At 39.2% G+C, this 23385-nt stretch overlaps 1 protein-coding gene across 1 annotated transcript in view; it reads left to right on the forward strand.

Annotated features, from left to right (window-relative positions):
* The first annotated feature begins 1768 nt into the window (after window positions 1-1768).
* pdlim4 (PDZ and LIM domain 4) overlaps window positions 1769-23385 on the forward strand; it is a 43668-nt gene continuing 22051 nt past the window's right edge. Inside the window, exons 1-3 of the mRNA XM_085174282.1 lie at window positions 1769-2038; window positions 11387-11538; window positions 21378-21459. Coding sequence (XP_085030408.1) covers window positions 1946-2038; window positions 11387-11538; window positions 21378-21459 — 327 coding nt within the window. The 5' untranslated portion in view covers window positions 1769-1945. The remainder of the gene's footprint in view (window positions 2039-11386; window positions 11539-21377; window positions 21460-23385) is intronic.

The raw sequence follows: 23385 nt of genomic DNA on the forward strand, positions 1-23385 counted from the left end.
TATTTTCCCAAAAGACAAGGACACAGACAACAGGTAATACTGAACTAAATGTAAAACCTCAACCTTTTTCATTTTTTCCTAAACCGTGTGCACAAAACTCTGGAGGGATCTAAATGCTAACGTAGAACCCAGTCAGGACGTCTGCTACTGCTGTTTGCTCGTTTTTTATGGGAGATCGTTTTCAGGCTTCAAGTAGCACCATTATACCAACATTTCACATTGTAGACATTGTTTTAAGTGTATTTGACCAAGAAATTTGAATGAAAATTCACATGCAAGCTTTTTTTCAAGGCTGTGGTATTTGCCGCAAACAATACCTTTCAGCTAGCTAAAACAGCGAGCGGTGCTATCAGCGAGCAACATGGCTAATGCCTTCCACACAGCTTTGTCTCAACTCCAAAGAGCCACAGAAGTAAAAGCTAATAATAATAATTGAAACAATCTTTGAAAAAATTACTTACCAAGCATGGCAAACAACTCAACTATGTAGAGCAAAATGTTCTGAAACGGCTTCACTTCAGCTTCGATTGGAGCCGTGCTGGGGGCGGAGTCTGTGAATTTACTCTATTAGTGTCATAGCCCCTGTAGGAGTTCAGAGTTAAGAGGTCAAGAGTTAATGTTTCCATTGTAACACCTCCAGATTTGAAATAGAAACACTCATTTTTAACACTCGATTTTAACTACTATCATTTTACACCTCAGAGTTACATTAAAAGAATGTGACTCTACTTAGAGTAAAATTAACTCTAAGACTACTAACACCAAAACATTTAACACTTTTGAATTTGCTCCACTATTGATCGCAGTGAAATTAGTAGGATGAACTGTGAAGTGCACATGGCTTTCCTCCCCACTCAGATTCAGCCACATGCTGCACGACTGATCAGACGATGCTTCACAGTGTTAAAGGATAATGACGGAAAGTAAACGCAACCCAAAAGTTTCTCAAGGCAAAGAAATGGGATATTCTTCAATGGTCAAGTCTGTCACCTGATCTCAACTCAGCAGAGCATGCTTTTAGTTATTAAATCCAAAACTGAATGCTGAGAGACCCACAAACAAGTAAAAGAAACAGTAAAGCCTTGGTAGGATTCAGGTAGTCACGACGCAAAGACTGCACATGAAGAAACTGAAACTAAGAATGAAAAATAATCCTCAAAGTAAAAATGATGTTAGTTTGTTCAGTTAATTTGTTTGTTCAGTTAATCTGACAATTGGAGCCTGTGTATAAAAATGGCTGTAATTCCTAAACAGTTAGTGGAAAATGTTTGTTAAACCCCCTAACTTGAAGCTGAAAGTCTGCACACATATCGACTGATTTAAAATCCTCTGTGGTGGGATACAGAGGCAATACAAAATGAGTCTTTGTCCAACAAATTATGCCTTAAACTAGTTTACTAAGAATGGCATGTATAACTGTAACTCATACAAATGGAAAAGAGTCCCTACTAAAGAAGCAGTTGAGAACAGAAAGTGGCAGATGAATAAAGACTTACCTTTTGTTACTTTCATTGAGGTAGAGGGAGTAGAAGTGAATGAATGACAAGTCAAATGCATTTAGCTGATAATGGCATGCACACTATATTCACTCCATTAACATTTGCACAAACACTGCCTCTTATGTGACATATCACAACTGGAAGTCTCCACACGCAGCAGCCACGACACCCAGCATCGTCCCCTCCCACTCTCTCTGCTATGGACCGGGCGAAGGCGGGCACGGCAGCCCGTCGTCCTACGTCAGAAGCGGCTTTGTTATTTAAACCTGAATCAAGCGAGGAGGAAAGTTTTCAGAGCCGGGGCAGCGTTGCCTAGCAGCTAGGCATAGGACTGTGGTTAGTTCACGTTCCCTGTTTTCATCCGTATATCGAGGAACCACGGACACTTCCCCTTCTCAGCCTGCCTGTCATTTATCTGATATCCTCTCACAGTCTTTTTGGCAATCATGACCCAGACCGTGACACTGAAGGGACCCTCACCGTGGGGTTTTCGGCTGGTTGGAGGACGGGATTTCAGCACCCCGTTAACTGTCTCCAGGGTAGGTAATAACTTTGTCGTCTCTTGCGTCTGCGTGTTTATCCATTCATTGAGCTGTGGGAACAGACAGGGGATATTTGGCTGCTTTAAGTGAAGTAGGAAAATAAATAAATAAATAAATGAATATATATAAACTGAGTCAGGTTGGAAGTTGCTCAATGAATTAATCTTAACAGGTCTCAGAGGTCTGCTATTCCTAACGCCAGTGTATAAACGGGAGCTTTACTCTCAAAGCAGACAGATGGGGGCGTCTAATTTCTGGCAGCTAAAATTGCCAGTACGGTTTAGTGAGTCATTGCAGTTGGCCGAACAACACTTACCGACGTTCAAAATCATCAGTCTCAACATAAACAGAACGACACAACACAGGGATATATTTATATAGTTTAGAAAAAGTATTTTATAATTTGAATGAAACTAAGGATAACTAATGCTAGTTAACGTATCCTTCATAGTAATATAAACTCAATGACTTAAATACTTAATACTTATAAATAATTATAAACTATTCTACATTTAGATAACCTGGCAACAACTCAACCCAACTGGTTTTAGTTTTTTTTTTTCTTTTATTAACCTAGATTTTATTTTAAAAGAAATAGTATTTGTATTAGTTTTAAAATATATATTATTACACTATATTAAGAAATCTTAATTAATCACTATTAATATTATTTATGGTAGTACCAGAACCAGTAGATGTATTATTGATAGTAATCACAAAACCTCCTGAACTTTCCTGACCCTCACAATATGGGTCAGGAGTCAGTGTGCTGGCAGTTTGATCTGGCAGTAGCCAAAGGTTCATCTCGGCCAGGATAAACACAGCCCGGTCCTGCTGCAGGCCTTACAGAAGGGACGGAGGGGAGGCGCTGACATTTGTTTTTCATCAGAGCTCATTGGTGTTGCTGAGGGATTCCAGGTGTTGTGCTCAGCTGTACCACCAGGCCTAAAACGACCCTTTAACTACAGACCTGCAGCACCTCAGACAAGAGGTTCACCTTTTAGATTTATGACGGCTGATAAACAACTTTGAGAGAAGAAGATGAACTCCGGAAGGTGACCCAAAGCGCTCTTTTTAAACCTAATAAAATATTATTTTTTTTAAAGGGTGACTCAGAGGGTGTCGTAAAACCTCGAGAGATTAACTTGCTAACCCGACGCTTTTGACTCTGCAAACAACCTTAAAAGGTAGTTGAACTCTGCAGCTTAAAAAAAATAGACATCAATCATGATATCAGCATATATATCAAAAATATAATATCTTCAGGAATCATCAAGTTTACTGTAGACAGAGCACTATGTTGATCTTTATGTTTCCATTTCTCTCTTTTCAAACTAGTGTAGTGGCCAAGGCAATAATTGTTTTGGGAAGAATAAGAGTTAACAAGCCTGTTGCAACCTCCTTGAATTGTTTAGAATATTTCAATGGCATCTCAGGCTTTCCGATGCATGCCTAACTTCTTAAATAATTTGTTCAGCAAGCAAGTTGTGGTTTCAGGGTAATTAATCACACAATTTCTCACCAGATTAATCTGTGCGTGTATATGTGGGTGCCAGTGTAAAAAGCATGGCATTCATTGTGAAAGAGTTTCATAACTCTGCGGTGATGGCATCAGTAAAATTAATTACAGGTTATATTTTACAGAAAGAGATGGCAATAAAAAACTGTGCTCACATGGAAGAGCTGCAGCAACAGCAATAGGGGATTTTTGAATAACTCCAAAAACTTGGCTTCATATTTAGACAAGGAAGCAGCTGCTGAGATGTAAGCATATTTAGCCAAATATGTAATATCAGAGGCCTAAATACAAAGCGATTTGGCTGAAAGTCTTGTCATTACACTGCCACTTAAAGACCTTTATTTGCTTCTTGCCGGTCATTACAAACCACTTCAATGTCCAATTGACACTGGCTTAAGCAAAAAAAGCAACAAAAAAAAAGTGTTTTAATAACAGAACTTGATCCTTCAAATTCAGAGAGATGTAAAAACCAGAAAATATGTGACACTGATTCTCTGGTGCGGAAGTGTGTGAAGTGATTCATTGTTGCTGAAGTGCAGGAGTATCTCGTAAACCTGCCGTTCATCACATACTTGTTGCATTCTTGCTGTACGGTGCATGCCCAAGACAGCAGTTTGAATGCACTGAATGATGACGCAGAAAGAGTTATAGAGGAAGAGCATGTTTGTGTGTGTCAGAGAAAGATACTTCATGTAGTACAGTAACTAGAATGCCTCCTTAGAGGGTATTTAAGCACCATGTAAGAATTACACACGCTGGACTATTCAGATCGTTCTTAGTATGTCGGCTTTCCAAGAAAAGAAGAGAAGGCCGAATATGAGAACTAAATATTAGGAGTTTTTGAGTGTTAGATTACTTTACACAGCCCTCCCCTCATCTAATGTCTTTCAGCAAGTATAAAAGTGAATGTCATGCAACACCTGCACACTGAAAGTTGTAAATACCAGAAAGCAAGTTATGATGGCAGCAGCTGGGTCTTTGCGTAAGGTGATAATCTTCCTGGATAAGCTGATTAGTCCCCTGCCAGCCCTTTAGGACTTCAGCTCGTTAATGGGATATGTTTATTTGACTCTAGAAACATTTGCCCAGATGGCATGTGTAGGCATGGTGGGTCTGGTTGTCAAATGGCTTGGTGTGGATGAGAGACATTAAATAGCTGAAAAAACTTTCCTTGATATCTCTGTAGAAGCATTTAAAGAGAACATGTTGAATGTGAAAGCTGTGATATTAGCCATTTTGTTAAAGTTACTTCCAGACAGAAGGTGATGCAGGACACTTGTCAGATTTGCCAGCTGGAAAACAGTCACCTTCCTGGACAGGAATTCACAACCGAGTGTTGGGTGAATAATGATCCAAGCAGTGTACAGTGTCTCTGCGTTCCTTCTATTTTGCTCAACCTGCTGCATGGCCTCTGCAAGATGAAGTTTTCAGACAAGTCGCAGTAGAGATTTAGTTTTTGTTTATGAATGTAAAGGCCAGTTATTCACACATCAAATTCTTCTTTTAGTTGTCACAAAAATACAGATCTCCAAGTTAAGACTCTTTAATCTTCTAATGTCTAAGCCTTTATAGGTTAAAGTTAGGCAACCATAACCCTAATCCAGCCTTAAACTCTATTTTTGGAAAGTTTGTGATCATTATTTGTTCCTGACTGGGATAAGATTTTAATACCAATAAAAATGACATATTCTGACTGTCAAAGATGGGTTAGAGTTGGTGTTAAATCATAGTCCACTCGCAGGAAAACTAATATGAACTGCAGCTAGTCACTTTCTGTCTTTGTGGCTGGTGTTTGCAGGACTTTACAAGATAAGGGGCACAAAGAGAAAATCGTTCTGCAACACCATCACAATCCTTTAATCAGCTGGTTTTTCTGGAATATGATCGAGTGCATCTTTAGTCTCAGTGGACTAAATGACTCAACCAAGTCATGTCATCCCACAATTGTTATTCTGCTTGTATTAGGACACTGGAATTACTGAAAATGAATTAAGAGCAAATGCAATTTCGGTGCATACAGAACCTCAACACCATTTGCACCCTCTGAGCTTTCACTGTACATCTGTCATATAGCAGAGACAGGACATGCAACCTACAGCCACATGGGTTATTTCTCAGACACTGCTGTGTATAATAATCAGCTTCAAGCTGCTGTCTGGGAGCCTTTTTTTCTCTCTAGGCTAGAATTACAGATGCTGCATTTCCACAACAAACTGAGCGAAATATAACAGATGGGCACCCTTGAAGAACTTCCTGTTGTCAGTGAAGCTGCTGAGCTCTTGAAACAGTATAGGGCAGAGGGAACAATGAAAGTCCTTGGGTGGTTTCTAAGTTCTTCCTGTTCATCTGGTTATCTGATGTATGAAAGTGGATTTCAGTGATTGTTGTTATTATGATATCCATGCTGCAGTTAGACTTCAAGTGTTCTCTAGGGGGAAATAATTGGGCGACTGCTCATATTCTCAGAAAACATGTTTGTTTCAGTGTATTTGCTGTGAAACTTGCAAAAGAATCTTCTGGTGGTCTCATGATCTTGTACAACATGTTCAAGCATCACATGGCAAAAGGAAATTTCACGGAAAGCACAGCACATGTGCAAAAAAACAGAAGACAAAACAGTCAGTTATTCTGCTAATCTGATTACAAATCAGATTGACTGGAACATCTCTGCCATTCTAGATGCACTTGAATGCAACTGTAATTACTTCATCAGGGCACTCCCATTTACTTGGGTTCTCATTTAAGTCTAACCCTGCATCTTTAATCATCAACTTCAGTGTTGCTTATTGGTCTTGGCAGATTGAGCCTCTTTGTTTGAGTGTGAATAACACAAACCAGTTGGAGCCTCACACTCCAGGCGATGTATTGGCTTTTCAAGGTCATAACCATGGTTCTTATCTCAGGTCCAACAAAGGCCTGAGACACTGCCAGAAAATTATTCTCTCTGTTGCTAAGATGTGCAACTCGGCGCTCCCACCCAGCTCAAAGTCTCTCTGTGGAGTTTATACACGAGTACAACATCTGAAAATGACAGGCTCTTCTCATTTAAGTGTTGATCTTGTGATTTGCAGGTGAGGAGACATTTAGATAGAAACCTCTGGTTGAAACTTCCCAGAATAAACAACTGTTGCTTTAGCAGTGTTTAAATAGCTGTAATTCATTGTGAGTCACATCTTAATTACACAGCTTTTTAAAAGGTGGTAGAACAATACAGCAGTCTTATGTAAACTACTGTCTGTGTACTAGCTCTCTGATCAGTAATCCTGTAGGTTCCTGTAGGCCACCACACCTTATTATCTGTGAATCTTTAGTCTATTTCTTTATTCTACTACCTGGTCTGAAAAGACTTGTGATTGGCCCAAGTAAGTTTTCCAAAGACTGAACTTGAATGAGAATATGATAAAAGGGTATTATTTGTGACACCCACTCACTCCAAACAGTTTTGCGTACTGCAGCTTTAAGTATCACTGCAGAGCAAATAGGAACTTTTCAGGAACTAAGACAAACACCAAAGGGCATTTTAAAGTCCCTGTGTTACCTTGAGAAAACAAAATACAAAAATAACGTATAACTTGTCCTATTACTTGATCATGAAGATGATGTCACACTTGAATGAGTTTTGATGCAGCACATGCAGCGCGTAATGTGCAAACACACATAATCAAATATTTACACATTGACTCTTTTCTTTCCTGTGTTCTCAGCCTCATTGCTTCTCTCGAGTACACGTCCACAGCGAAACCGCACTCCAGCATACTCACCAAACCTCAGCGTGCCACATGATGACTCTGTGTGACATGAGGCTGTCATTTGCTAGCCGCTGTATCTGTTAGCATTTAACTGTGTCACTGTTTGTGGAGTAGCTTCTTACGGGAATGGGGATGCATGTTTAGATTGCCTAATAACCAGTTGCTAAAGTTTCTTTATGCACTGTTGATGCTTCCCTGCCATCATGACTGCCTGTCTTATGCTTGAACACCTTAAGTGACCTTGCCGCAATAACAAGTGCCAAGTTTCTCTCTACTTGACATATATCGTACCACTTTTTTAAGGTTAAATCTAAGTTCTTCTTTACAGATGATAAATAAAAACATACTGAGGAAAAAAATACGATGACTTGATTGTGATTCAATCAAATAGCAATTTGATGTATTTCCAGTTCACTCACTACCTGGGTAGTGGGTAACCATGCATCATTAACAGCCCCACGCAGGAAGGGTTTTGTTAAGATAATGCAGATTTTTGTAGACTTGGTTTTAGCACTAGCCTCATTGCAGCAACATATGTCAAAGTAATCCATTGAGGTCATAACAGTTTTTTCTTAGCTCAGCTTTCCCCTTTAAGGATGATAGCATTGTAGATAACTCATGTGACTGTGACATTATTCTTTACCAGAAATGCTCTAACAGTTGGTTAGTGTTGTGGTTTCTTTCTAAATGTAACCAAGTGGTTTTGTTGCCTGTAAGTTACAAACCTGTGAAAGAAAAGGAAAAATTATAATAAAAAAAGAAGTCCTGATCATGCTATGTCAACACTGATTTTTGGTCTCACTTGCAATATAAACCTCAGTCTCCTGGGTGAATGTCCTGCATTTGATCCATATGTCACACACTCCACTTTCTAATGGCTTCACCCAACTTTCTAAAGCCTATATGACAGTTAATTGATGCATTTAGCATAATCTACGGAAACTAAACTCTAGCAGCTAAAAAAACAACACGATTGCTGTTGTGTTTAATTAAATCCTTAGATATCTGTGGGACAGGAAAGTAGGTTTACTGGGTGAAAATTAGATTTGAATTCACAGCAAATGATATAAAGCCTCTAAGTCAGGTCATTTTGTTTAAATGATGTCTTTTCTCCCCCTCCAGATTGTACAAGAAACCCCGTTTCATTGTTCACAACAAATTTGGTCACATCATTTTTGAGGAGATTGATGCTTTTCATCCTTGAGTTACATTTTTTATTGTTATTTCTGCCAACATATGAAGCAATAGGAAATGGATCACTTAACTTGTGGTATGCTGTTGTGAGTAAAAAGACCACATTGATATGACATAGATAAACAAAATATCCATTTGTTATTTAAAAGCTGTTTCGCAATCGTGTAAACTTTAACGCTCTGTAGATCTAAGTAATTACATCACACACACAGAGTTAATATAGCACAACATGCGTGAACTGTGTAGCTCTACATCATCCTTACATTTCCTTGCAGATGGGAATCGTTTTCTGTTAGTCACTCCATAGTCATGCTATTGTGGTGCTTGGCATACTACTATATGTATTTGTTTTTAGGTGTACTAGTAAATGTATTGGAGTAATTCGCTATGCTGCATGGCCTGACGCTGAGGTGATGTTACTCTGTTGCTATTCCATGTCCTTCAGTCCACTTTGACACAATCCAGACATAAAGCAAAGACACACACAAACATCTGACATGCATTCTCACAGGGGAGGTTGTGCTAAATGACAGGGGCAAACTATAACCTCCAGTTAGTGTCTGTGAAAACAGGCACTGACAAACAAGAATCCATTATGTTTCCATCTCCAAGAAAAGCTTTGTTTGTGCCTCTGCTCCTTTGAAAGGATCTATCTTGAATTTACAGAACTTAGATTACACTTGCTCAGTTGTTTATGCCAGGCTACAAGAAGCAGCTTATAAACAGTGCAAGCTTAGGTGGGTTTGCATTTCCCAAGGACTCACCGAAACACACAAACCTACTCATACTCCCCACAGTTTACCGGAACTGAGTGAGGGACATTGGGCGGTCAGAGGCTGTAAATTAGGAATTCCACATTTGAACCACACGACTCAGCTATTAGTGCTTCGTGGAGCGTGAACTTGTATGCCTTTGCTCTTGAAAGGCTCCTCCCAGTTAGTGAGTCTGCTTCTCTTTTACATGCAACTCTCTTTGGATTCTGTTTATTTTTCCAGACTTTCAACCAATCATATCTTTATTTAGCTTTAATTAGATTACTGAAAAGTGCTTGTGAAAATGTGTTAGATCATGGTTTTTCAGCCTCCAGAGACAGTATATCTTAAGGTTTAGCTGTCATTGCAGTAGACATTATAAGAGGGTGTGGAGTTAGGCAGAGAGTAGTCTGGTATGAAGATGAATGAGCTCAAAGAGTGATGCACTTACCAGCTCGCATGATGAAACAAAGATTAGTCACAGACACTTGATGTACAGGAGTAATAACAGGATGCTCTCCAAAACCATCAGTTTCCTTATCTTCTTATCCTGATAAATGAAAAGCAGGTTTCTGCTTTTTAGGTTGCCTCATAATTTCTTTAGGATAATAGGGCTAGCAGGCTAGTGTGCAGTCATGCACTGTAGCTTTTTGCTTTTAGTTAATTTAGAGGAAACAGACCATTTCTCCACCCCCTCCAGGGACCAATCTTTTGGTTTAAGAGAAATAATGATTTCAGTCAACCAAGATTTTGCTTGGTTGAGTACAGCCCCTGTGACCAACTGGAAAAAGCAAGTCCAGATGATATAAAAATGTAACATATTATTGCTTAATATTCCTCCCAAAATGGTGCAACTACACAAATGATGATCCAGCTGCAGGAATCTCACATTTAATGGCTGGGAAAATACAGACAAACTAATAGCCATGCAGGTCACTGTTCACAGCACATTACACATGCAAAAAAGACTAGAGACATGATGACAACTGTTCACTTTGCATCATGATTTTTGTTTCACTGCTATAAAATACTTTTTTTGCTCTGCAGCCTGCCGGATGACTGGGACTTGTTTTACTGCGGAGGAAATAAGCTGCAGTTTCTTATTATTAATGTCAGACAAAACCATATGATCAGTCAGAGGCACATGTTTGTGTATGTGTAATAATGAAAAATTGATATCACATGTGACTGCCCTCCCCTTTACTCTCCCTTGGGGCTCAAATATCCACTGGCCAGGAGAGTTTTTAGGAATGAGAGATCACAGAGAAGAACCTGCTCTCTCTAACTCTTGAAAGAAAATCTACATTAAAGAGGTGGGGACATGCTGTGCAGAAATAAAAAAGACAATAGGAAATGCATTAATTATATAAAGAACTTATTGCACAGATGCCTGGAAACGAGTCTAACATTACACAGATACATTGTTGTTCAAGGTTCATGTGCAAGCCTGGTTCAAAAGTAACATACTCCCCAGACTTGAAACTTCACTGTATCAACTTGAGCTGATTATAAAATTACACATGCATAGCCTCAGTGAGGTATTGGAAATTTCTTTTTTTGGCAAAAGCTACAACCATTAGGTTAGTTAATGTAGCATACACCGAATTATCTGCTTATTGGCCTGCTGTTTAACCATTCTACACATATGAAAAAAGGGGGGAAAAGGGGGGAATAAAGAACCAAATCAAATACTCTTAGCCATTTGTTTCATCTTGTGCACATAGATGGTTATATTGCATGGATGGTGCTACATAACTGGAGTTCATTAAATTCCCCCAACCCACACACACGGCTTAGCAACTTTTCTGATGAAAACCCCTGATATGGATTTACTGAATTTGAAAAGGCCGGGTATATACCCTTCCTTCCAGGTATTTCACCACCTTTAAAAGTGAGAAGACTATTCACCTGTGTCATTGTTGAAGGCACTGCCCCAGGCACTGTGACATAAATCAAAGACGGGCTTCTCTGTGTTGACGCTCCCAGGCTAATTCTCTTTTTCTTTTTTTCTTTTTCTCACCAACAATTTGAAACCACTTATAATGGCTCTTTATTTTCTCTTTTCTTTTCTTGGGTGTGCTTGGATTGTTGTGTGTGTCTGTGCATATCCGGTATGTGTGAATATTGTTAGGTGACACCTGGCAGCAAGGCAGCCCAAGGTGACCTGTGTCCAGGCGACACCATTCTGGCTATCAACGGTGACGCAACAGAACACCTGACTCACATGGAGGCTCAGAACAAGATCAAAACCTGCACTCAGCAGCTTACGCTCAGCATCAGCAGGTATGGAAGCATGATACTACCCTCACCGGAAAACTGGTGTGTTTAAACCATAAATTGACCTGTAATCACACTCTTTCAGTTGGGGGAATGGTTATATTTAGCGCCGCAAAACATTCCAGAAAAGAAAAGAAAGCGAATCTTTGAAGAAACACTATGTACACGGTTGTTGTACCAGCTGAATAGTAGTTTACTATTAGCCAGCTAGCTGTGTGGCATCTGTGAGTGGTGTTCATGTGACACACTGTACATTAAGCATATTTTCCATGAAGGGTGACCTCACTGGAATTTTAAGGTTCAGAATAAGTGGATATCAAGAAATGCTGAGCTTTCTAATCAGTCGTCAGCTTATGAGTTTTGCTCTGAGGCTCATTAAGAAAATTGAGTTGAAAACCTTGACAGATTTTTTTTTTGTATGACTCAGGTCATTTATTGCCTCTCATCCAGAAAAACATGTTGGTGATTCGTCTGTTCTGCCTGGCACTGTCGACTTACAGTGACAAATGACGGGTTCACAAGAGTTAAAATGATCGAGTCACTTCACCTAGAAAGCGCTGTCAAAATCAATGAGGCTTGTACAAACAGTGAGTCAAACTGTGACCTTTTCAAATGGTATTCTCGGGTCGATATTGTGCATTGGTGCGCTTCGTGAGTTGGAAAATGATCATCGTTTTCGACCTGGTATGTGAAGATGTATGAACTGACCTCAAGTGAAGGTCAGGAACAACAAGTTTCTGTCAACATAGCAGAAAAAAGATCATCCATCTAAACATTTAATGAAGGAGTGGGGTGGGAGACGGGTAGGTCAGGGGTGGTTGGAGGTTAAAACCAAGGAAAATCTGAAATGTCAGTCACTTCCCACAATTCTGTTAGATGGTTGCTTTGGGTTGCCAGAGTACTGGAAAGTGCAGAGCGAATCTGGCAATCTCTAAATCCCATCCCCTCAGATGGAGAACACTGTGTGGTTTCAGCCTCAGTTACAAGTGACAACTGCCAACTGGTGCTTCAGCGTTCTCCTTTTAGGGCAGAAGACAACGCTGTCTCTCTCCCTCTCCCTCTCTTTCCCTTTGTCTGGTTAGAAACATGATGGTTACTCGCAGATGGGAGTGTGAACAAGAATTATTTCTGAAGTAGTAAGACCCATCAGATCAGAAAAGACACAAAGGAACTCTAAATTCAGATTTGTTTTCTGTTTCTGTACTGTATTTGTGTTTTACAGTATCCACTCTAGCATAACAACTCCTCCTCCACCCCCACAGCCTGTAGTAGGAACCATCTACCCATATATCAAGCTGAGCAACTGAGCATTAAGTGGTTTGTCCACAAAGGGATTGTAAATTTATTTGAGGATAGCATACTGCACAAAGACTAACAGAGATCATCTGTAGGTGTGGGAGCAAAAACAGGCCACTCTCACTGTTTTACTGGCACCCTAATGTTCCTAAATTCAGCTTAAACGTGCGCTAAAGTAGCCAAACGTGTTTAACAAATTAAGGAAGTAAGAAGTAATTTAGTCATTTAGCTTGATAAACAGCAGGAGCATTTGAGAGTGATGACGTGAGACCCAGCATACAGAAGAATAGATTCCATTAGTTGAATCTTTGCCTCATGCTCCTTCTTTTTTCTGTTTGTTTTACCACATTGGCCCAGCTACAGGATGTTTACAGTGGGTATCAAATTTTAGTTGTCATTTTTTTGTGGCAGTAAATAAGAGGAAATTTTTTTTTGTACACATTCCCAATGTTTTGTAGAATGCATTTAGCCATAATTTAAATAGATGTAGTGCTTAAACATTGTAATGGGTTGGATTGAGGTTAAAATGATTTAAAATGAAAATGTCACATTGTCGTTTTAAGAGTATCAGAATCAATTTAACTTAAATTCAGTTTGGTTTTGTAGATCTGTTATAAAAGCAAAAAGTTTGAGCTACAAGATTTTTGTTGTTTGTTGACTGTTTTTTAACTAACTTACTTTTAAATTAAACCCACAAGTGAACCACAAGATACAGCCATGTTTGCTCATCATTCCTCCTTAATACCCCCTTGAACTGATAAGATAGCATTTGGACACAGAGCAATATAATAAGAGGCTGGACGAGACTAGCTGCTGGAATGTGACCTTTGTGCTGTTATTGGTTAAATAATTACAATGTAAGCTGCACTTCTGGTGAACAGGAGGAGGGCAAAGCAAGTACGAGAGATAGGCATGCACCCTTGGCTGCGGTGCACAGAGCTGAAATGAGCTGCTGGTGAAGTGGAGGCAATAGGGGTTCCAGCAGAAGAACAAATACTGTAAAAAAAAACATGTGAAAGTTTAGGATTGTGAGATAGAGACTTGATAAGAGACGAGAAGCGGTGTTAAAAGTTAAGATGGCTGGAAAAGATAGTGAGAATTTGAAAAACAGAAAGAGACGATGCAACAACAAGCTTGGAGGTTAAAGCCAAAAAGAAGAGCAGTGAATCAGTGAGAACAAGAGAGAACTGCCTCTACGCTTCCAAGGATGCTGTTTGACAACCAGTACTTTTTGCTTTATGTATTTCTGGTAAACACAGTTTAAACACAGTTTAGCTCAGAGAACCTAAAACCAGAATTATACTTCCGATTTTTTCCTTTTGTCCTTTTCATCTGAGAGAATGACACTGCAATCAGTTATTTAGTTGGCAATTCTTTTTTTCTTTTTCTTTATTTTTATATTTTATATTCTGAAAGCTGTCATTTCCCACCATGCATTTCTCTACTGGTAGGTTAAAAAGGTGGCTCTCGTGGTGGTCCACAATATCATTCAACTGCTTCATGAAGCTGCAGTTTCATTACAAGATGAGGGGCTCACTGGAGAGGTAGCTGATTATTACATTATTCATTTCCCTCAAAGTAGACCTATAATTGCATGAATTATTCATGTGTGCTGAGCTTGTGCATCACAACTGTTTCCCATGAAAAATTTTGTAAAAGGCGTCATGTTAATAAGCAGCATCTGTCACTATGACAACAAACAAAATAGCGCTGTCTTTAAAAAATAAACAAAACAAATAAACAAACAACAGGCAAAAATTAGACATTTTGCCAAAACTACTAAGAAACCAATCAAAGTAAACAATACAGAACAAATCACAAATATTGGACTGAAAAAATTCCCAGATTTAGTGAGCTATAAAAATCAGCCACATGGTAGCCTGTTCTCTGGCTGGTGAAGAAGGTTAAAGTGGTTAGTCAAAATGTATCCTTCAATGGGGGTGTAATGTTCATATGTAAAAGATGTCTGTCATTTATTGCAAGAGATTTGAAATATGGACCTTTTCTGTTTATTGGAAACACTCCTCACTTGTGGCCTACAGAAATAACTGGGGATTATTTAATTGTAACCATTCATTTTGGAGTCAATAGCTGCAAATGGGAGTGACTCAAAGAACCCATGCTGACTCACTAGAAAATAATATTTTAGAGGACAGCAATTCTTAGCCCTCATTAAAAGACTTCTCCATAAAATACTCCAAACAGTCACGAGAAACAGGAGACCTGTAATTTTGTGCTGCTGCCGATGGACAAATATATGAGTCTACACGTCTGCTGTGAACCAAAATTACAGTACGCTGCGCGAATCTGAGCTTGAGGTCTCGTGTAACACAAGAACGGTTCCTTCTAATGTGTTCACGTTTATAACTTTCTTAACCCCATTTATCACAATTTCTATTATGGAGCCTTTTTAAAAGCACTCAGCTTCAGGGAGTTTCTTGGTAGGTGCCTCTGGGGACTCAGAAAAGCTAAATAAGATTTAAAGGGTGATTATAGAAAAGAGATTAGAAGCTCTGGTTGGGCAGAATTTCTTTACAGTTTGTGGTAAATTAAATGTTTGAATTTGTGCTTTTATCTTGATTAATATCTACTTTTAATGCAGATAGTAATTTGTTTTATATATATATATATATATATATATATATATATATATATATATATATATATATATATATATTTAATATTACTAAACTTAGTTTCCCTTAAGTATAACTAAATGTGCTACAGGTGACCTTGGACATCTCCTGATTTCATTTAGTGTCATTATCATGTAATTCTTAATGTCAACACCTTATTTGTCCTAACGGCGACAAAACTAATGCTTTTGCATTTACCTTGGAAGTCAAATGAGTTGGGAGTAGCATTACTTCTGAGTTGAGCTTGTTAGAGTAATAAAACTCAGAAAAGCAGAAAAAAACAGGATGAGTTTTCTTTCTTGGCAAGGTAGAATCATTCATATATCACAATGGGTTTTTTGCACACAAATGTAGCATGTTCATGGCTAGAACCTGGTCAGTGCATCGCATATAGCTTGTTTAGCGAATCGCAAATATGCAATACTGGCAATACTGATGAAAGGTTTGACAGTTTTGTGATGATTTACGTTCACAGCTGCCACTTTCAATTGTTAAGACGGGATTGCTGAGGTTACTCCAACTTTCCAAGTTGGAAATCCAACTTGAAGGAGGGTTTCAGTTGAAAATCTTGACAAATAAAAGCAAGCCTGGCAAATTTTATAGCTTAGTTGTGTTTTAGCCTTCCAGCACTGATATATTTATCAGTTACTTTGGGCTAAATCATCAACTCTTGCATGTTAACAGGTTTAACCGTGCTTCACTGTGGTTTTACTGGCATAGTCTACATTATTTTCTCTTCATACAGCAAGTGGGTGCTGCAGCTCTGTTCTCTTATAAAGGATGTGTTCTTAAAAAAACAACATTTTATGTAGATTTTAACATATGCGTAAAAATTAATTTCAAAAGAGTTTCACTTATGGCTGCTTGTCTGTATATTCCAAGGGTGTCAAGTACTACAGTTTGGTCAAACCTGCTCATGTTATAAATATGCACTTGGTTCTTCATTGTACTAGTTACTTAGTTTCTCATTCTTAAAGAATTCTTGTAAGAGACTCCTTAAAATGGCTACTGGTTAAGTGTAACTTTCAAGCATACAAGATTAATGTTTTAAATTGGCAGATTTAAACCCAGACCTTACTTTGCCTGGATGGTGGTGGAAAGCACTGGCTCAGACAAATCTCTCACTGTTGTCGAGCTGTATCAAGATGATTACCATGAAGGCTTTAGCAAGCGAATGTTTTACATAATTTTCATACTTATCAAAACTTTCATTCAGCCCCCATATTCTGGATGTGTCCACATTTATTACATCACTGCAATTTACTTTACTGAGATGTTTTGAGCCATCTACCCACTGAAGAAAAGAATTACACTGCAATGGAATGTAGCCTAAAATGAATGTGTGCTCTTGTGTGTATTTCTGGCATCATATTGGCAGAACTATCAGTTAAACAGGAGGAAAGATTATTGAGATTGAATGAAGTGGACAAAGTGGTGAGAAGAAAAAAGAACAGAGGGAAAATTAGGAATTTAAAAAAAGGTAATACGTGGACGAGGAAGCAAGGAAGGTAATTCGAGGTCAACACTTACACGCAGCTTTCCATTTTCCAGCAGGCCTGTCAACGCTCTGCTGTGAGGCAAAACACCCTTGCAAGTTTTTCTCAGTTCCTTGTGTTCATATGGAGTCGTGTGATCTCAGGGTAGAGGAAAAATGGCTTATATCGCCTTCACAGACACGCAGTGTCCAAGTTCATGTAACGTCAGAGGACCTGGCTGACTCATGAGGCCCATTTTGGAGTTTGTCATGTCTGCTTTGACCAGACATAAATAGAATCTGCGAATACATGAACCAGCTGTGGAAGAAAGCTTCTCCTTGCTTCTCCTGGAAAAATGAGCATGAGAAAATCATGCTCATTCTTCTTTTAACCTCCCCACGTCTTACCATCCTTGTCCATGACCTCTTGTTACCATGCTGTTATCTCCCTCTCCAAACCTAAATCCCATTCAACTAAACCACTTTTCTTTTTATTTCTTCACTTTGTATTTTTCCTTCTCTGCCGCTTCCAAGGAGCCTTCTTCTCCCTGCAGTTTCCCTCTTTTTGCCAGAGCTTATTGGAGAGAACACTTTCTCTTCAGATGCCTGGGAAACAGATGATGGTGGTTGGGATTTGTGTTTTCCACTATTGGTCAGGCTATTCGGAAAGAGTCGTGCTGGGATGGCAAGTTAAATGTGCTGAAAAATGAGTCATGATTCCTGGGCTACATGTGTAATTCTGACTGTCTTGTTTTGCTATTGTAAAAAAAAAAAAAAAAAAATATATATATATATATATATATATATATATATATATATGTGAAATATATATGGCCTGTTGCACTTATTTTGAACTGTCAGTGTTAGAAATAGGTCCAGGTGCGAAGATAACATAACATAACATAAAAGCAGCATTTCCAAATGTGTATATAGTTTCAGCTCGTTCATCTCTGGGGTTTGGCTTCCACTTCCAACAATTGTGGTCAATTCAGTTTCACTTGTGACAGAAAAGTTGCAGCACCAGCTGAAAGAAAAATATCCTGGTTACTGAGAAAATACTTTATACAGAGAATCATAAATACATTCTGTTGATCTTTTTATTGACATAGCTGCAGAAAATTCCAGGGCCAAGTTACAAAGGTTTTTTTAATCTTGTGTTTCAATACTTGACATGACTTGACACTAGACATGCACCATCAATGACTTCCACTCATGCTTTGATGCTTTTGGGTGTGGTTAGACATGCAATGGTGTCATATAAGGCTATGATTAGGGGAATAAGATGGGTAACGCATTTAGTATTAGTGCATATCTCAGCCCTACAGATGCAATTAGATTTAATTCTGATCATGATCTGAAGAGTAAAACCAAAACAAGAAAGAGGATTTGAATTCAAACAGAGAAATCAGGCAGAGAAAAGACAGAGAGTGAGGTCCCTTTGGTGTAGAATTTGCTCCTTCCTTCTCACTTTGACTTAATGACCCGTGATTCACAGATGAAGAATTATGCACAAGGCTGCATGGGACCAAAGGAGCACTGGACTCCAGCAGGGACAAAAACAAAAAGAAACCTCCAAAGGAACCAACTTGTCTACACCCCTCCACTACCAGGGCTGTTCTCTCCTGTTTCTTCATCTCATCATTCCTCTCACACTTTTTTGTGGTTACAACTGTAACATCAGTGGAGTTTGGGAGACTGTGTCTACAAGAGGTCGAAGGAATGATTGTTCCTCCCTTTCCCTCTCTTCCATTGATCTTGTCGGCGCACAGATGGAGATTTTTGGATGGAGATTGAATTGTCCCTTTGAGATCTGCCAATGAGACCTCTAAAGCTGCACTTTAGACAGTTATTGCCTCGTCTTAAATGCTACAGAAACAACCCCCACTTAAGTCCTTGCACAGAAAAAGGACATATGGGCAAGTCCAGTGATGACCAATACAACTTAAATTGTCCTTTTTCAGATGGCTTTGATAATGGAGTAGGACTCTAAGTGAACCCTGAAATGATCAGTTATCAGCCCCGTCTTAATTTGAGGGTTTGCAGCCGTCTGCCCCATGCTCCTTTTTGAACATTGTGGTCATGTGCAGCCAAAGTAAACTCATCTGCTGTTCCAAGATCCAGATCTCTCCAATCAGGAAATTAAACCTGGCAGGGGGAGGTCAGGCAAGGGAAAATATGATCATAGGAAAGAATAGGAAAATCATTGTGATGACTTTTTTTATGTTCTGGTTTCTGTGTGTTTCCATTTCCGCCTTTCTTTCATTTTTTTCTCTTTCACTTTTATCTCTTTTTGTCATGAATTTTTATCTAACATCTAAATCTTCATTTTTAGGGGGATTTTGTGTTTCATGTTTTCTTTTTAAATTCTAATCCTATGAAAATAAATCCATGGGATCTAAAAATTCTTTGCCTTTGTATTGAAGTTGATATATTAGAGGTAAGAGTATTCACCCCTATGCTCTGACATCATGGTGCTGTTGTGACGATGAGTTTATTTCAGAGAATATTTCCAGACACATTTTACTATCCAGGCCTGGATCAGACAGACGCACAATCAAGTGGAAAGTTAGAGTTAGAGAGACAATCGACTAATTAATGAATGTTTAGCAGAAGTTTTTTGGATGTAGGATCCTCATGGCCCTGGGTAATCTGGGTGTCCTCATCACATCACACTTGTTTGCAACAGATTGTGTGGCTATTTTTTATATTACATAACATACATTATGTTGCATTTGACATTGCCAAAATTGTTTCCAGAAGACAAAACGACAGCTGTGGCACAGTTTTGTTTCAAGTGCAGTGCATATTTTTTAACTAGATGGTTACATGATTTTGACATCCCTCTTCAGAGTGACCTCTAGTATAATGACCACTGTCTGCCTCTCATACTTTCCACTTACGCCTCTGCATTCAAAACTGTTAAGATGGATGTTCGGTAAATTCCTTGTCTTTGGTTTTCACCAAATACCAATTTAAATAGGCCACTTCAGACTGAACTCCTTTCAATAGGGTGTTTGTATGGTAGCCATCGCAACCAAACATTCTGGACACATGAAGGCTTTCAATTTCTGAAACGTGGAGGAATTGGTGGAGGAGGGGGGTGCAGGGTTCATCCTACGCAGTAGCGCTTGTCCATCTGCAGACACTCGGCGCCTCATAAGAGCGTCCTTGATAGCAACACCTCCATGGTTCATATCTGAAGCATTGGCTCAGCTCATGCAATGATGCGCCAGCTGCCAGCCCAATGACCTCACCTCTTTAGACGTCAACCCTCCCCCCTGTGGGGGTCAACAATGCATTCATGCACTCGCACTACTTTTGTTAATGGTTTTTATGTCTTTGTAGATGAATAGGAAAGTGAAGAAAAGCGCACACACACACACACACACACACACACACACAGAGACACACACACTGCTGTCCTTCAGCGTCATGTCCGGGTGTTACTGCTTTGGAGGTGGGATGTTTTCCCACTTGACGGCCAACACTATAGCAACAAAAGCCAGATGAACCAAAGAATTCCCCTTGATTCTTTTATGTGACCGGAAAACTTCTTCTAGTTGAATGTGAAACTTGAAAGTTAAATAGCATTCCTAGTGAACCATTACTAATGCCGTTGGAAATGAATAGCACCAATTTATCAGCTGGAAAGATAAGTTGCACGCCCTTATTTTCACCAGAGTATTTTATTATGGGTCTTTCAAAAAAAGAAAAATTGCTGTGTGCCCCTGCTTACCGTGTGCTTTCATAGAGGCTCATTCAGCAGTGCTATAAGTAATGTGTTTTATCATTGCTGTCAGACAGTAAGTCCTTTTACTTTTATGTAAGAATATGCAACTGGAGTCAATTACTGACAATCTAAACATGAGAGGGGTAAGCCTCAGATTCCAGTAATTCAGCTATCACTACTTATGACAAATCCACAGCCCAAGATACAATGTGCTCTTCCAGTGATAGTTCAAACAGTGGATTTATGATATAATGATGATGACATTATCTTGGTATCAGTGGGAGGAAAGTAGCTTCATCCCATTAAAAATGTGAAAGCTGCCAACTATACATAGAAATCCACATATACATGCATGTTCATGCTCAGACTTTACCTTGAGTACTGTGAGTGTTTTGGCACAGAGGCATCTTGCACTGCTAATATTCAGTAACAGTTATGGGATTTTGCGTGATCCTAAAGCTGACATCTTTCCCATCTTACATCAATTCTAAAACGATTAGAGCATACAGACTACTTTCATTTTTCTGGAGTCATTTTCAGACATTTACAAATACTTTATAGGTTCCTTGGAAAAAAATAAATAAAAAGATGTCAGCAAAGAAAAATCCATACTCTCAGCAGAAATCATTGCTTCAGCTTGGGTGTCAGATGGCATTGGATTTATCTGAGACTCTCTTTTTTTCTCTCTCTCATGGGTATTGTCTTTCAGATCAGGATCGGGAGACAGAGTGTGGTCACCAACAGTTAGTGAAGATGGCAAGACAAGCCCTTACATGGAGCCCGACTCACAGGTAACCACTGTTTACAGTGGATTTCCCCAAGCACAAGTCACATGCATTTCTTAAGATTTGAATTCACATGAGGTGGGATGCAGTCAGAATTCTCGTTGAATTTATCATCCTGCCAACCAGAGTGATGGCTATATCTGCATCATTACTTTGAACTACAGTTTCCTGGGTGTGAGACGCAATTCTCTTCAGTGACAGAATCCATGGAAACAGGCACAACACTCAATCTTGAAATTGCATGTGTGCTATCATTCACATGATTATAAATGAGATAATGCATCCCACTGTTCACTGGAATAGTTTTGAAATAGTATCTTGATTGTTCTCCAAATGTATGAGCTGCCAAAAGGACATTCAAGGCATGATGAACTCTAGCAGATGATCTTTTCCAAGTTTTCCATTGCTGGCAGGCTAGCAGGTTTCTGAGCATGGAGGAAACAGGAGGTGTGTGAGTGTGTGCGCACATAAGCTGTGAGTATGGATATTGTGTGACTCAGGCAGACAGACAATGGGAATATTGTGCTTCGGATATGTGAGAGATGTCCATTCGTCAAGTATTGTGTTGTTATAGTTATGGAGTTGCGATTGATCTGTCTCAGCCCTCGTTGTGGCAGCATATCCGTGCTTAAAAGGGTGGGACAGGCATACAAAGAGCCGAAGTGAAATCTATCTGCCCCCTCATGATGGAGTGTCTCGTATATTACAAAAAAGTGTTGTTTTTGGGGTAAGAGCCAGTAGTTACGGATGCAATTTATCAGTTTGGGTTTTGGTTCTATTCTAATTTCTTTATCTAGGATTTTGATAGTTCATTGGAAATAGACTTTCCAAAAGGTTGGTTTGCTTGGTAAATCTAACCTAAAACCTAATTAAATAATTTCTCAGTTACATTTCCTAATGCGTTAAATGTTTTCGGTGAGTGACCGGTCTGGACTGCAGGCAGGCCAATGAAACGCCCAGACTGTTTTACTAATGAGCCACATTGTTGGAATACACCCAGAATTTGGTTTGGCATTCTCTTGCTCAAATAAGCAGTCTTTCCTTGAAGATGTTGCCTGAATGGCAGCACATGTTGCCCTATGCCATATGTGCTTTCACAAATGTGACCATGCACCTCCATACCATCATGAATGAGGCTTTAGAACTGCACTGATACGCTGATTTTTCTAACATTTTAATTGTTGATTTTAATTTGTCACCAAAGAACAATTTTCCACTTTAATTCCATCCATCTTGAAAGATCTGAGATAAGGCAACTCAGAAGGTTTTATATGTATGGTGTTAGTCAGAACCTCCCTGACATCACGTTGGAGCGCACCCTCCTACTCAAAGTGTCATAGCTTTTAATCCAAACCATTATATTCAACTCAAGCAAGTAGTTTTAATGCCTTAATCTAACAAAATAAAAACTCAATACTGAATCAAAGCACTCCCATGCAGGATACAAAAGTTCAAAAAGAAAACTCCCACATGGAAAAAATATGCTGCAATGCTTGATACTGCAAAGGAAAGAAGTCATCCAGCTGAATCAGAGCAAGTCATACTGGCTTCAGAAAAAGTTGGCTGATGTTTGAAAGCACAGCCTGGTTGGACTAAATGGACTGGTTTTTATATAGTGCTTTTCTACTCATCTGAGCACTCAAAGCGCTTTACGCAACTTGTGTATTCACCCATTCACACAAGCACATCTTTCTAAGTGCTTCTTAGCTAACATTCACACTCCGATGGATGCATCGGAGAGCAATTTGGGGTTAGTATCTTGCCCAAGGATATTTGGCATGTAGACTAGGGGAAGCCAGGAATCGAACCACCAACCTTCCAATCAGTGGATGACCTGCTCTACCACCTGAGCTACATCCACCCCCCACAGCCAATATGGTGTCTTTGGTTAGTGACCATAGAAGTGTGATGATAGGCGTTAAGATGTCTTAG

Source organism: Neolamprologus multifasciatus, chromosome 10 (assembly GCF_963576455.1).
Source record: "Neolamprologus multifasciatus chromosome 10, fNeoMul1.2, whole genome shotgun sequence".
Taxonomy (NCBI): Eukaryota; Metazoa; Chordata; class Actinopteri; order Cichliformes; family Cichlidae; genus Neolamprologus; species Neolamprologus multifasciatus.